The sequence below is a fragment of the Anolis carolinensis genome, unplaced genomic scaffold (genome assembly GCF_035594765.1).
Source record: "Anolis carolinensis isolate JA03-04 unplaced genomic scaffold, rAnoCar3.1.pri scaffold_12, whole genome shotgun sequence".
Classification (NCBI taxonomy): domain Eukaryota; kingdom Metazoa; phylum Chordata; class Lepidosauria; order Squamata; family Dactyloidae; genus Anolis; species Anolis carolinensis.
In genome coordinates this window covers 12,774,666-12,789,546 of record NW_026943823.1, presented here as the reverse complement: position 1 = coordinate 12,789,546, position 14,881 = coordinate 12,774,666, and the positions used below count along the sequence as shown (strand labels likewise).

Here is a 14,881-nt window from a genome sequence, read left to right as displayed (position 1 = left end):
AATAATCAAATTCACCTGTAAATGTGGAAGTCCAACTGTACTTTAAAAAAAATACCCATTTGAACGTTTCAAAGCTTTACCTTCTTTCAGCTCTGTAGAAATTGGTCCAGGATTCATTTTTTCTCAAGACTCATGTAGGCTTTAATTTAGGTATATAATCCTTAAAATGTTTCAAAATGAAAGGCACCCATCAAACGAGAGCCTCTTCAAAGTCCCTCTTTGCTCACAGTAATTACAGGTCCCAATGTAATTGAAATATAAGCCTATCTATTTAGTTGAGCTTCACAATGTCAGCATATTTATCTCTGCACAGCTAATCTTGCGTTGTGTGTGTTCTAGGGATTTCAGGATTGGAGTGCTGCTTCCTGTTTTTCATATTACAGTCTTAGTTCTGAATGAATAACTTCATTAATATTTTTTGTTCTTCTTTCTTCCAGTTCTTCATTTTCCAGAGGATGTATTGCAGCCAGTAGTACCAGTACAAAACCAGAGAGGAGCTTTAATCAACCAGCAAAGTGGGAAGATTTTGGCCAACGATCTTGACTCTTCACTTGCTAATCTTGTAGGAAGTAAGTATTTTAAAATACCTCCATACATATTTATTGTATAGACAAATTCCAGGTCTTACTTAAATACTTTTAATACTTTAATAATAAATCAGTGCTTAATTTTATACTTATATATTTTTGTTACAGATCTTGGCTTTGGTGGAACACCATCCAAAAAGTGAGATATTTTTTATCTTGTCCCTGTTTAAATTTCAAAAACAACTAGTTATGCATTGTTAACAGTACTTTAGGTCATGTGTGTGGATTGCTAAGATAGTATGCAAAAGGGAATTTTGGAATATTTCATATTGTTGCTGTAAGCATGTGTACTAAGACTCAAAAGCTTAAATGGTCATTAGAGCTTAGAGGTAACAGTTTCTTCCATTCTCCCCTTAAGAGCACATATTTCCACCATAGATCACAAGTCTCTTTTGAAAGATTCCTCAATGCAAAGTGGTCCCTTGTGTGGAATGTTGAGTCCCTATTTAGAGAGAGAAAGCAGGATACAAATAACAACAACACTTACTACTACTACTAGATTATATGATATTGCCCAGATGTCAGAGGGAGGGAGGGAGGGAGTATGTTGTTCCAGGAACTAGCCATTTCATTGAGCCTTGAATTAACACACTCAGTTAAATTAAACAAGGTGTTAGCAATGGGTACATCTCATTTTTTTTCAACATATGAAATGTGTGATGTTTTGTAACTGGGACAAAAAAAATAGTGCTTAACATAATTGTTCTGTTGCTCTTTAGCTATGTTTCCTATATGTGGCAGTTCAACTGTATGCATTCCCTTCCAGGTCTGATATGCAGTGGAGTCAGCCTACAGAGAAGAAGCTAACTGGGGGAACCAACTGGCAGGCCAAAACAAGCACCGCAACAACATGGAACACGGTCCCTATGCCTCCTGCGCCACAGATGGTAACGTCTTCAGTGCGTTGAGTTTTGTGAACTTATTTTTGTGAGCCGCTCTGAGTCCCCTTGAGATAGAGTGGGGTAAAAATGCAATAAATAAGTAAATAAATATTTGTAAAGGCTGTTCATAGTGTTTGCCCTGTGTACCTGGACATACAAACTTGCCTAGGGGAGAGAAATGCAATATTTGAGGCAGCCAATGAGAAAGTGTCCTGATCAGCCCTTTTGATACTCTGAGAATAGTTGCCTTGTTGTTAATGAAGGTTTATTTTGGTATTATTTCTTTCTCAATAATTGTCTATCCTTGCCCCTTTTTTACAATGCCAGAATGAAGTATCTTATCCTGCTTATGTACCCCCCCCCCCCCCCGCTATGAGCTTGGTATAAATTTTAAGTCACATTTTTAAACCATTTTGCCAACCTGTCAGTACAGTTTGTAACAAAATGGTTCACTCTTTTGTTTCCTTTCTCCCACTATTTAAGGTACCTGCTCCAGTAACCTACCCAGTGAATACACCTCAAGTGCCTCTGTATGGAATGGTAAGGTTACCTACTGTTTGCATTTGTAATCTAAATGACAGAAGCATTCATCTTTGATTTTCATACTACTGATATAGCAGAATCTCAATGAGAAAAAATGGTGAATTCTCCGGTTATCCTCTTTATGATTTTGAGCTCCCTCCTCATCCTTCCCCCATTCCCCAAATCCACACAACATGGAGAACCCTTTTTCTAGAGTTCTAAGGTAGTATGTGTTTATTGATCTGCAGGCCACTGTTACCTTGTTACCAGTTCACATTAACTCATATGGTTTGAAGATTGCTGTACACATTTCTTTCTTTGACCTAGAGCAGGGGTCCCCAAACTAAGGCCCGGGGGCCGGATGTGGCCCTCCAAGGTAATTTACCTGGCCCCCACCCTCATTTATAATATAATATTTTAATATCAGTTTTAATAATATAATATATTGTATATACATTCCGTGTTTCCCCTTAAAATAAGACAGTGTCTTATATTAATTTTTGCTCCCAAAGATTCGCTAGGTCTTATTTTCAGGGGATGTCTTATTTTTCCATCAAGAATTCACATTTAATGTTGAACAAAAAATTGAACATTTATTATATACTGTACAGTAGTTGTCATCACAAACCAGCATAACCAGACAAACTGTGAATCCTATCAAGAATTTCTTGTTACTACCATTATTTCCATGTACAACAATCTATGGTACATACATTTACCGATCCTGCATGCTCTGGTGTTCTGTTTGGCGAGCATGCTTCCAAAGAAAACCTTTGCTAGGTCTTACTTTCAGGGGAGGACTTATATTTAGCAATTCAGCAAAACCTCTACTAGGTCTTATTTTCCGGGGATGTCTTATTTTAGGGGAAACAGGGTATAATATTGATAAGAATATTATCATTTTATACAATATAATGCTAACAATAATACCATATAATAATATTAATTATCTATATATATAAAAGAGTGATGGCATCAGGGCAGCGGACAAAACAACAAAACTACAGGCCCCCCAACCTCGAAATTTGACAACACAACCCATCATTCATGGCTCTAGGTTGATACAACAAAAAGAAAAGAAAAATAAAGTCCTAATTACAGGGAGAGGAATAATAGTTTTTATCCAGTTGCTGCCAGTTAGAAGTCTAAGCTCCGCCCACTTGGTCTCCTAGCTACCCACTCAGCCCAGGGGACAGGCACAGTTAGGCCTCACTTAGGCCTCTTCCACAGATTATCAGATTTTAACTGGATTATATGGCAGTGTAGACTCAAGGCCATTCCACACAGTTATATAACCCATTTAGAATCTTATATTATTGCTTTGAACTGGATTATCTTGACTCCACGCTGCCATATAATCCACTTCAGTGTGCATACTAAAAATAAAGACTACCATACAACAGACATTCAATACCTCAACAATTTCTCACCAACACCACCAGACAATGCCACAGCAACGCGTGGCTGGGCACAGCTAGTATGTTATATATTACATATAATATTACAGTATAGTGGTATAGTTCAATATAGTATAATGCTAATATTGTGCTATGCTAATAATATAATATATTGTATGTACATACAGCTGCTCTGAGTTCCCTGCGGGGTGAGAAGGGTGGGATATAAATGTAGTAAATAAATGTAGTAAATGAATAAATAAATAATTTTGGACTTAGGCTCGCCCAAAGTCTGAAATGACTTGAAGACACACAACAACAACAACAACAACAACAACCCTAATTAACCTGACTATCTCATTGGCCAGAAGCAGACCCACACTTCCTATTGAAATCCTGATAGGTTTATGTTGGTTAAAATTATTTTCATTTTTAAATATTGTATTATTCTTTCATTGTTATTGTTATTTTGCACTACAAATAAGACATGTGCAGTGTGCATAGGAATTTGTTCGGTTTTTTCCCCCAAATGATAATTTGGCCCCTCAACTGTCTGAAGGATTGTGGACCGACCCTCTGCTTTAAAAGTTTGAGGACCCCTGACCTAGAGCATTGCTTTTTAAACTGTAGGCCCCAACCCTAAATGGGGCCCCCCTTGCTCAGTGTTGGGGTCCTGAAAATTTGACAACATTAAAAAGTTTTCTGAACTTTAGGTATTGACACAAATCTGTTATGCAGCCTTTACAGTGTAGAAGATGCTTCAGCTGGACTTCATAAAAAGGAAAATTAACCTGTTTAACCAGCCTTGCAAATTCTGATTTGTTATCAGTCAATGTTTTATCTTTATACCTATTTGATATACCTACATACCCAGGGTCACGTAAAAATGTATCGGGCCAAAAGGATTCTGAAGTGGAAAAACCCTGACTGAGAGAGAGAGAGCATCATTTTCAAGCTGGGACATAATACATAATACTACATAATACTCCTCTTTCTTTCGCACAGGTACCTACACAGATCGGAGCAACACCTATTATGGCACCCCAGTCTATGATTTATACTCAAACAGGTCTAAGGCCAACAAATCCTTTTGCACCTATTTCTGGAACACAGGCAAGTTTTTCCCTCATTTCATGTCCGTTAGGTCCTTAATTGATGTTCTATGTATTTCTTGTTGCACAGGGTATATCACAAGATACAGACCCCCATCTACACTGACATTATAATGCAGATTGAACTGCATTATATGGTCAGTGTAGACTCATAATCCAATTCACTGCAGTCTACACTGACCATGTACTGCAATTCAGATTGCATTAGAATGGCAGTGTATATGGGGCCAGAGCTTCCTTATGCTCATGACTCTACTTTGTAAAAGTTAATTGCTTGTCATTAGCAATGTTCTTTGACCAGAAGGTCAAAGGAAATCTAGTATAATTCCAAGTTTTTAACTTTGTTTGTGTTTTTAAATACATTATAACTGTATCCTCAATTTGCTTCTGACACGATAAATAAATAAAATAAGCAATGTCCTCATAATCTTAAATAATTAACCCATAATCCCAGGAAGAGTACTAGGACTATTTAAAATGTAAGTGGTTATGTTGGTGAATAGTATCAATTCAATTGGATTTCTTACCTTTCAGATACAGTTTATGTAGACCTGCCAAAGCAGCGAGACACTTTGACAACCAAATATTGGTAGAAAGGAGACAGGACTTGGAAGCGGCGGTCTTCACCAGGGTGCATTACCTGCCCCCCCTCCGTACAATATACATTACTTTGAATTGCTGTGCTTTAGAGATTCTTAATTACAACAGTCAACTATGGTATGAAATCATGTTTGGTTTTGAATAGTGTGGAACGCTGAAATGCGTCAGCTTAGTGTGCAAAGAAAACCCCAACTTTTCCCTCAAGAGCCAACTTGAGAGTTCCTTGCGGCATTTCCATCCACCCGCTGGGCTACGGTGAGCCAGCGGAGGGTGCGTAGTATGTCTATTTATTTCCCCCCCCCCCCCCCCGACGTCTGTGGCTGATAGAATCGTGAAGTCGAGCAATAAACCTTGCAGATACTCTCTCTTGGTAAGGGAGTACCTGATTAAATACGAATTTCGCCCTTCATCATGAACGCCAGTATCGTGTGACTGCTTTTTCTCATGTTAGACGAGCTTCTTCTAATTCGCAATTTTTGTACTGTGAGTTTAAAAATGCTGTGAATCGATTTTTAACTCAAATGTAGACCATTCATTTTTTTGGGGGGGGGGGGGGGACGACCCTGAATCAGCTGGCATGACAGCAAGAGGGTCTTTATTTGCTGAAAGTGCGCTTTGCAGTCTGAGAGAAGTACAATAATATTTGTAGTACGTTAATTTGTATGGGATGAAGTGTCCAGCATGAGTGGCCATAGCTGTGCTTCCTTTATGTACCAACAGCAGCATCAAGTTAAGAGTTGCCTTTCGTATCCCAGAAAGTAACGTCTGTAGGCAGCCTGGGAAGTAAAAGAATCTTGGAAGTTTTTTTTTTTTAGTTTTTTTAGTTTTTGTTTTTAAAGAAGACCCTTTTCTTTGGCCCTTTATTGGAGAAGGAGGTTGGACAGCATTTTCTTAGGGGCTCATTAGTTACATGCTGCACTTTAAGAACTGGAAATTTGTATTCCTGGAAAACCCTTCTGTCCTTTGTTTCATAATCCTCATTGTGCGGATGAGGAACACACAAAAAAGAGTGAAAACGTAAAAGAACTTTTACATCGGGGTGGTGGGGGGATTGTACATATTTGTATACCTTTAAGTACAAAATTTCTCCAGCGCTACAAAACCCTTCTCTTCCTCCCTACATACATACAAGATGCAAATGTTGTACCACTTTTACGAAATTGAGCTCACGTTTCTTTTGTATTGAAACGTTCAGACTATTATCCTTGAAAGATAATGTGGAATATTATTATTATTATTATTATTAATATTATTATTGCAGTGTAGGAAAGCGTTAAGATGTGTGACAATAAAGCCTGACAGTCCATGATTTTCAAAATACCCACAAATGGCAAGAAATTAACATTGGAAAGGTTCCTGCATTGTTTGACAGGAGGCATTTGGGGCACATTTAGGAGGAGAGGTTACAAGACGACTTTTAAAAGTAATTTTTTAAAAACTAAAGAACAGTCATACAAAGATGAAAATCCCCTTCTGATCACTGTGGAGATTGTTTTCTCCTTTCAAATCCACCCACAGTAGCAATAACAGCCAAAAATGTGATCTCTTAATGCCAACACGATGATTTCTTTCATAAAGCTTTGCCCTTGCCATGAAAATAGCTTGAAATGCAGCACTTGAGCTCATTCTTCAAAGTGTTTGCCAAGTTGTGGCCCTTGTTTTGTTTCACTTTTTTTTAAAAAAAAAAAAGGTTTGCATCAACAAATCCTTTTTGTGGATCAGGCTCTGTGTCGGATTCTCGAAGCCCGGTCTTTTTCTCTGTAAGTGTCTTTTGTGTTTGTTAATATTGTGCCAAGAATGTAAAGAGAAAAAAATATGCTTGCTTCAAAAAGGATATACTTGTTCTGTCAAACTAAACATGATTTTTTTAAAAAAGAAAATCATTTTTTACATATGTGTTTGCAATTTGTAACCACTAACTTTGTATGGACTAAATGTTGCAAGTGGGGAAAAATGTTTTAGACCAAATCTTGGAACACGTCCTGGCCAAAAGGCATAAACTGGATGCATGTAATTAAACGTGGAAAGTGACTGTTTCAAGGGCCTTTGCCTTTAATGTTTGTTCAAAACCCCATATTTATTGTGGTCCTGGGGTGGCTTCCCTGTGCGACCTTTCCTTTTTTTCTAAAGCGAGTTAATGCAACCAATCCTCATTTAGGATTGTATCATCTTGCTTCCAACCGATTTCTGGTCTTTTAGTCCAATTTAGACCAGTACATATGTTTTAAATCACATGGATTTTATAAATAGAATTAACTTGAGTTTATGGCCATGTAAAGTTTGAGATTGTAAAATAAGCAGGACACTTCTTAACCCCACCTTTCCCTGATTATTTTCTAATCATTCAGTTTAATTGTATTTAATTTATTACATTCCCTCACAGCAGGGAATTTCATGCAAGACCCGTCTCCTCAGAGAGCAGGCAACTTGGACTCTCTAGCAGAAAGTATGTTTTTTATATGTTTTATGTGTTTTATTCAGTATTATACACTAATTAGTGTTGATTTTAATGGAATTATGGTTCATAATAATCCTTTTGTGATACAAACATGATGTATAAATCCTCAATATTTAGACATTCTCCTTTCCATTTCATTGCAGTATTGTCCATAAAGGTCCCGCATATTTTTTCCAGTACCCCATTTTTTAATATAGTGAAAGTTTATGCACTGCATTAAACAAGCAGAACATTCTGAAATATCCGAATTGTCCCACACTTGGAAGTTTTTAAAGCAGTAATACTCACCTAACTGGCAATATCGCCTTTTTGCTTCTACTTGAAGTGTGCAACATATTCTATGCATCTCCTCCAGTAGTTTGCATTGAGAAATAAATTAGCATGGTGATGTTTCCCCAAAGTGGTGTCCATGGGCTGGAAGGAAAAAATAATAATTTTAATCAGTGAACAACAAAGATGGATCAGGTCCTTGGCACACTGAGGAGGGGGAAATGTCTGCTGGTCCCTCTCAATGGATAGCTTAAGAAGCATACAGTATACTTTACATATAGCATTTGCTGTAACCAGAAACATTTTAATTTGGATCAGAAGCATTTTAAGAAGCAGTTACCTGTTTTACAGGTGGGATTTCTTCCAGTGTCTAAACATTCTGGTATTTTCCTCATTTCATCAAACAAAGCCCTTTCTACTCAACTAAGCAATTCTAGGTTTGTTCACTGGAGCAATTGCATTCAAAACATTTGTTGGTGTCAGCTGTAAATATTGGTATTAAAACTGCAGGTAGTGTTTAATCGGTTGTTCCCTTAATGATATTAACTTGATTGTGGTCATTTGTCAGATTTCTAATGGAGTTGAAGGGGTCTCAGTTTCCTGGCTGGCCAGTGAATCCTGGGATGTTGCCTTTGTTTTTTGTCTAGGCTGTCAGAATAGAATATACAGCCCAAAGAAGTCAGCAGCATTCAGCCATCGCTAGCGATTCTTGCAGTAGCTATCTTCCCTTAAGACGTCATTTTTTCCCTAGCAGATAGGTGGTTGTCACTGTGTTAAATTATTTGGAAGTGCTTTTGTCGCCAAGCCTAAAATTACCCCAGAAATGATCAACGTACAGAAAGCTGTACTGTTTCCCACTTCCAGTTGGCTAAAGTTTGTTTACAGTAATGCAAGTGGTGTCATAATAGAACCGTCTGGAGAGATTGTGTTGTATTTAGTGGTAATAAAACATTACCCATCATATATACTCTACAGTAGCCCCCACCCAAGTTGATATATATTATTTTAGTGGATTAAGGGGAACTATAAAAATAATATCCCAGTGAAACCTAGGACATGTTGTCCAGTGGTTGATGGTGCATTCCTACACACATTCTTTCTGGGATTTACTTCTGTACTGCTTAAGTGAGCTTGTTCATGAGATAGTGCCCAAACTAATTCTCCTTTCTGGAAGCTAAGTAGCGTTTTAACAACTTCTTCGTGAATATGTTGAGAGCATGATTTAGTAACATGTCAGATTAACACTTTCATTGCAACTGTGCCCTGATATATTTAACAGGGGAGTAGTATTGTAGTGTTCCTCTCACAAGGTTGTCCTTAAGTGAGGGCTGGGATCTTTAAATTTGGCACGAAAACACCACTGCACTAGTGATACCATACAGATTGGTTTAGACCTCCTCTGTTAAAGAGTGAAATAATATACCTCTCTACTTTATCATGTCAGAAGCTATTTGAGGCAAGTTGCTTTTTGTGTGAAAGAATCGCCCATCTTCAAAGACGTTACCCAGGGGATGCCTAGTTGTGTTACCATCCTGCGGGGGGCTTCTCTCATGTCCCTGCCTGGGAAGCTAGGGCTGACAGACAGGAGCTCACCCATCCCATGGATTCGAATCGCCAACCCTCAAGTCAGCATTTCTGCCGACACAAGAGTTTAACCCATTTCACCACTGCAGCTCTACTGAGGTTCCTTCTACACTGCCATATAAAATCCAGATTATCTGCTTGGAATAATATAGATTATATGACAGTGTAGAAGGGGCATGAGAAGCCTGGTTTGTTGAGTTTGTTGAATGTCCCCTGATCTCAGGCAAGGATTGCCACCTGAAAGAGAAGTTTGCATGTTCTAGAATTGAGATGGGTTGCTCTTGTTTGCAGTCCACTGCAGTTGGGCTGGTGGTAAAGGGTTGCCATTTTGAGACATTCAGTGCCCATGGTCATGTAGAGTAATATCCATGAGTGAGCTCCACCAGCTCTTTTCCCATGGTATCCAGTTGCCTCCTATCACTGCCATGTCTATAGTGAGAACTAGGGAAAGCTCTGGTGTGTTGAATCCTTTTTTTTAGAAGAGGAAATTTTAGAGAAACTTGCTTATCCCACAGCAGGATAACAAGCAACCCCAGCTGAAATTCTCTCTTCTACACAACCATTAAAGGTACAGAAACCCTTCCTACTTTTACTTTGGTAATCCAAGCCATATCTGTTTTGACACTATAAATGAAACGATTGTTGCTAAAATCAGATACTGCTTCCAATACAGTTCATAAACAATGTGTCGTTAAATAAGAATGTCCACCATTTCCTTGCCCTAAGAAGAAAAACATTGCGATGTGAATACATGTAACATCATACAGTACTTGAAAATGTCTCTTCTAAAGCTGGCTTTCCTTTTTTCTACATATACATTCATTTTTTTAAAAAGAAAAATGTATAAAGAGTTCTCTGCATATAGTAAGGATGTGTAGAGTTTTTTAAAGCAAATATACTTTCCTCAACTTTAAAATTAAATACATATCTGTGGGGTTTTTTTATTTCTTTGTTTGTTTCTTCGATTTGTTTTAGGGAAAGTTAGGTTTCAAATTTAGAGCAGAATGCACTGTGGATCAGTGCTTTTATTTGTACATAAAAGGGAAACGTTTCTTAAATGGCTTGCATTTTTGAGGATAACATTGAACTGCATTATGTATCAGTTACTTATTTCCACTCTAAAGATGATATTGCTAAGTGATAGAAACTGTACATGCTCTTGCTACAGTTAGAAACTAGGAATAGAAATACAGTACTGCTCCGGACTCTGAAGATGTAATTTGACTTTTTTGATCATAATGTGCTGCTTAAAAATGTATAGTGTAATTCATTTTTGTCCATAGCTGTCTGTTAAAGCCTTTGTTTTCAAATATTCTAATGGCCAAGACAGTCTATCTTCTCTCCCCATGTCACCATTTAATTTACATTTCTATAGTAATTTGTACCAACTAGTTGGCTGGGTTTTTCCAGAGCACTGAATGATGAAACAAAGGTGCTAAACCCATCTTTTGAGCTTAACACGTTCTTCTAATTATTTGGCCCACATCCCCTTTTTCATTTATTTATATGTCTTAAAACACAGTCGGTTTGTGCCTTCCCAGAGGGAAGGTTTCCTCTTTACAGGGTGAGTCTATTACATCCTTGTATACCTCTTTTCAGAGCTGTGCTGTTTTGAAAACCTTTGTATTTGAAATATCTATTTAAAATAGGATTTGAATTGTGTCTTGTATCGGAAATAGAAGAATATGATCCCCTGCCCTCCTTATGCCGTTTGGTAAGAAATGCCAGAAAGAGCTAGTGGCAGGTCTAGACAACCTACAATCCTCTGTAGATGAGAGATTTAATTTGGTTTTGGTGCAGATTTGAACTCCTACGTCAGTGGTTCTCAACCTGTGGGTCCCCAGGGGTTTTGGCCTACAACTCCCAGAAATCCCAGCCAGTTTACCAGTTGTTAAGAATTCTGGGAGTTGAAGGCCAAAACATCTGGGGACCCACAGGTTGAGAACCACTGTCCTACATCTTCATTTAAACAGTGTAATTGGTGGGATCCAAACTAAATTAGCTGGACTTTGTTGTCATTAAAATGGGGACATGTTTGCCAAGGCTTTACCTATATGGATCTAACTTGGTCTGTTGGGTTTGGCCTTCTTCATGTCCTGGATGTGCCATTCTTATCTCTCCTTCCCTTAACCACTGTCGGCATTATGTAGCTTAGCTGTTTTTCCAGGCAACTACACAGTGAGAACAGAGTCAGGACCCACTCGATATCTGAAAAATACCATATATACTCAAGTCTAATGCACCATCAAATCTAATGTGTATCTCCATTTCCAAAACCCTTAAACAAAAAAAGTATTTGCTGTCGAATGTAAAAAGCGCACTCTTTGTCATTTGGACATTACAGTTGCTGTCTGCTTAAAATTCTTTCTTTAAAGACAAAAGAGTTATAGCACCAAAGCTTTCAGCAATGGAAAGGTAAACCTTGGGGTGCATCTATGCTGTAGAATGAATCCATTTTAACTGCCTTGGTTCCATGCTATGGAATTAAGGGGGCTGTAGTTTTACAAGGTCATAGAATCATAGAATAGTAGAGTTGGAAGAGACCTCATGGGCCATCCAGTCCAACCCCCTGCTAAGAAGCAGGAAATCGCATTCAAAGCACTCCCGACAGATGGCTATCCAGCCTCTGTTTAAAAGCCTCCAAAGAAGGAGCCTCTACCACGGCCCGGGGGAGAGAGTTCCACTGTCGAACAGCCCTCACAGTGAGGAAATTCTTCCTGATGTTCAGGTGGAATCTCCTTTCCTGTAGTTTGAAGCCATTGTTCCGTGTCCTAGTCTGCAGGGCAGGGGAAAACAAGCTTGCTCCCTCCTCCCTATGACTTCCCCTCACGTATTTGTACATGGCTATCATGTCTCCTCTCAGCCTTCTCTTCTGCAGGCTAAACATGCCCAGCTCTTTAAGCCTCTCCTCATAGGGCTTGTTCTCCAGACCCTTAATCATTTTAGTCGCCCTCCTCTGGACGCTTTCCAGCTTGTCAACATCTCCCTTCAACTACGGTGCCCAAAAAGGTCTTGGGCCTTCTCTGCCAAAGGATGCTGATGCCTCATCAAACTCTAAATCTCAGGATTGTTTAGCATTGAGCCATGGCCATAAAGTTAGAGATTTATGTTCCTTCAATAGGAGCTCCAAGCACTTCTGAAGCAGCTTCCCCCTTTGTTTTGGTCCAGCGCTAAGAAGACCATATTACACGAATGCAATGTGTACTCTTATTTTGGCAAACTAATTTAGCCAAAAAAGGTACCAAAAAGAAACATTAGATTTGAGTAAATAGGGTATATGATCAGATTTCACATGTTCTTGGCAGCATGCATGGAGGTAGGATTGCAGATGTGTTAGGAAGGAAGGGAGCTAGTTCTTCCCAAGATGCCAATGCCGATACATATCTCTTGAACGTTCAAGACCATTACTGGTGGAAATTGAAAATTCCCTCTGGGAGGAAAGAGCCGTTCTGGGTGAGTTCATTGTCATGACCGCATCGAAGGAATAAGTTACACCTCTATTTTCGTCCCCGATTCATTCCTTCCTCCATTTCACCTTCTATTTCCTCTCCGCTGTCCTTGCAGACTTGCGCATGAAATTCAGCCAAGCGTTTCTCACAGTGTTCAGTGTTGTCCTGAAGGCACTGAGCTGTGAAACAAATAGACCAGAAGTAAGTCAATCTTAGTGCAGCGTTTGAGGAAGCTACCTCCCTGAGATCAATGACGTGGGTCTTCAGGTGATGCAGAACTGTAAGTCCCAGTAGCCTTGGCCAGTAGAGCCAGTGAAGAATGCTGGGAGTTGCATTTCAACAACAGCTGAAGCTGCCGAGTAGCACCAATACAACCAGGCAGCATGTAAGTTATCCTTGTAATAATGATGTTAGCATCGTTCACCAGATTTTGATGAAAGTGTGAGGATACAGTTTTTCTTATGTGAAAGTTTGTTGGCCATTTTGTTAATACCAATTTTTTTTTTAATCCTGTAAGCCAAATTTTACAAAATGTATATCTCCAGCTCATTACTCCTGTGCACAGCTTGATGGAGACTGCTCTGGATGTCTCTTGTGAATCCTGGGATTTGTAATTTGCTGAAGCTTGCATTTATTTGCGCGATATCTCTAGTGTTGTTCAGAAGAGCGGAACTATAATTTCCAAGATCCCATAGAATGGAACTGTGACAAAGTGGTGTAGAGCTGCCATAAACTGTAGTGTAGATACATATATTGGCTTGTAAAGATTTTCCCCTTTGTTTTAAACAACAATGCTAAGGTTTTATAACAGTTTTGATGCCAGTGACAGTTGCCACTTTACTTGAACTCCCTGCGTGAGTACTCTGTAGCCGGGTTAAATAATGGATGTTTGTATGAAAAGTCTTTCAGTTCACCACTATCAACCAACAATAGTGTGATCTTTATCAGTGCAAGGGTTACATGAAGCGCCAAATTAATCAAGAACATCACTTTTTCAACCTGGGTTTATTTTAAAAAATCGTATTTAAAGCCTGTGTAACAGTTTAATTCAACCTGAAAATCCAAACTGTCGCATTAAGAAGACTGAATGGATTGAATGTATTTTGAAATAAAATATGTATTCTGAATTTTTACTATTTTTCATGTTTGAAATGCTTCTCTCAATTAAGTTTTTAAAAAGTCATACTTGATACAGATCAATGGGGTCTAATGTGATATTTCACCTGCTCAAAGTGTCTTTTGCCCAGTTCTGCATGTTCTTTTGTAGATGGATGTAATTTCTCTCTGAAAAGTTGTAAAAAGTGACCATGATGCATCTAGCCAAAAAAAAGTTGTTTTCAGTTCCTTTCTTTTCTCCCAACTCTTTATTTTGCTGAATGAAGCACAAGGTTTGCTACGTTAACATTTTGAGAATCTTGACCCTTCATAACTTGGCAGGATGTATAGAAATGGAAATGACCGAGACTGTTGCATAGAATCCTCCGTTTTGTTAAGGATCAGGTTTTGAAAAATAAACTTTGGCACAAAGTTGGCTTGGATGTGTGTGTGTGTAATGTCTGTTAAAATTACCTTTAATTTCTAGGCAATCACATATTGGTTATTGAGCAACCAGTATCATTTCCTCGGTACCAATGTGGATTTATATGAAAGACCAGTGAATGGAAGGACTCTTTCAAAAGTTTCAAGAAATGAGGGTTGTTTCCTGTAAATTCCAAAATTATTAGGAAGTCTCATGCTTTGTGATCTGAGATGGAAAAAACAACACTTGGCTACCTTTTCAGAAGGATTGCCTGTTGCTAGGTGAAGTGGCCCTCTGTGATGCTACTAGGAAAGAAAGGAGAGATGCATGTGAGGGGAAGGGAGGAAGTAAGGAAAGAAAGATAGATGAGAAAAGGAGGGATGAAGGAGGGGAGAAAGAAAAAGGAGAAATGGAAAGGAAACAAAAGGTATCTAGGGTAAGGAAAAGAAGGGAAGGGAGAAGGGGAAAGGAAAAAGGAATAATAGAATCAATCATAGAGCTG

General features: G+C 38.6%; 1 protein-coding gene across 3 annotated transcripts in view; it reads left to right on the top strand.

Annotated features, from left to right (window-relative positions):
* The window catches only part of LOC100554237 (phosphatidylinositol-binding clathrin assembly protein), a 39,353-nt gene extending 24,961 nt beyond the window's left edge, over positions 1–14,392 (top strand). For 2 of the 3 annotated variants that reach the window (XM_008114674.3, XM_008114672.3), the window contains exons 15-20: positions 453–569; positions 696–726; positions 1,354–1,486; positions 1,952–2,008; positions 4,393–4,500; positions 5,034–14,392. In XM_008114674.3, coding sequence (XP_008112881.2) covers positions 453–569; positions 696–726; positions 1,354–1,486; positions 1,952–2,008; positions 4,393–4,500; positions 5,034–5,048 — 461 coding nt within the window. In that variant the 3' untranslated portion in view covers positions 5,049–14,392. The remainder of the gene's footprint in view (positions 1–452; positions 570–695; positions 727–1,353; positions 1,487–1,951; positions 2,009–4,392; positions 4,501–5,033) is intronic. The other variant, XM_008114673.3, reaches the window with a different exon arrangement.
* The last annotated feature ends 489 nt before the right edge of the window (positions 14,393–14,881 follow it).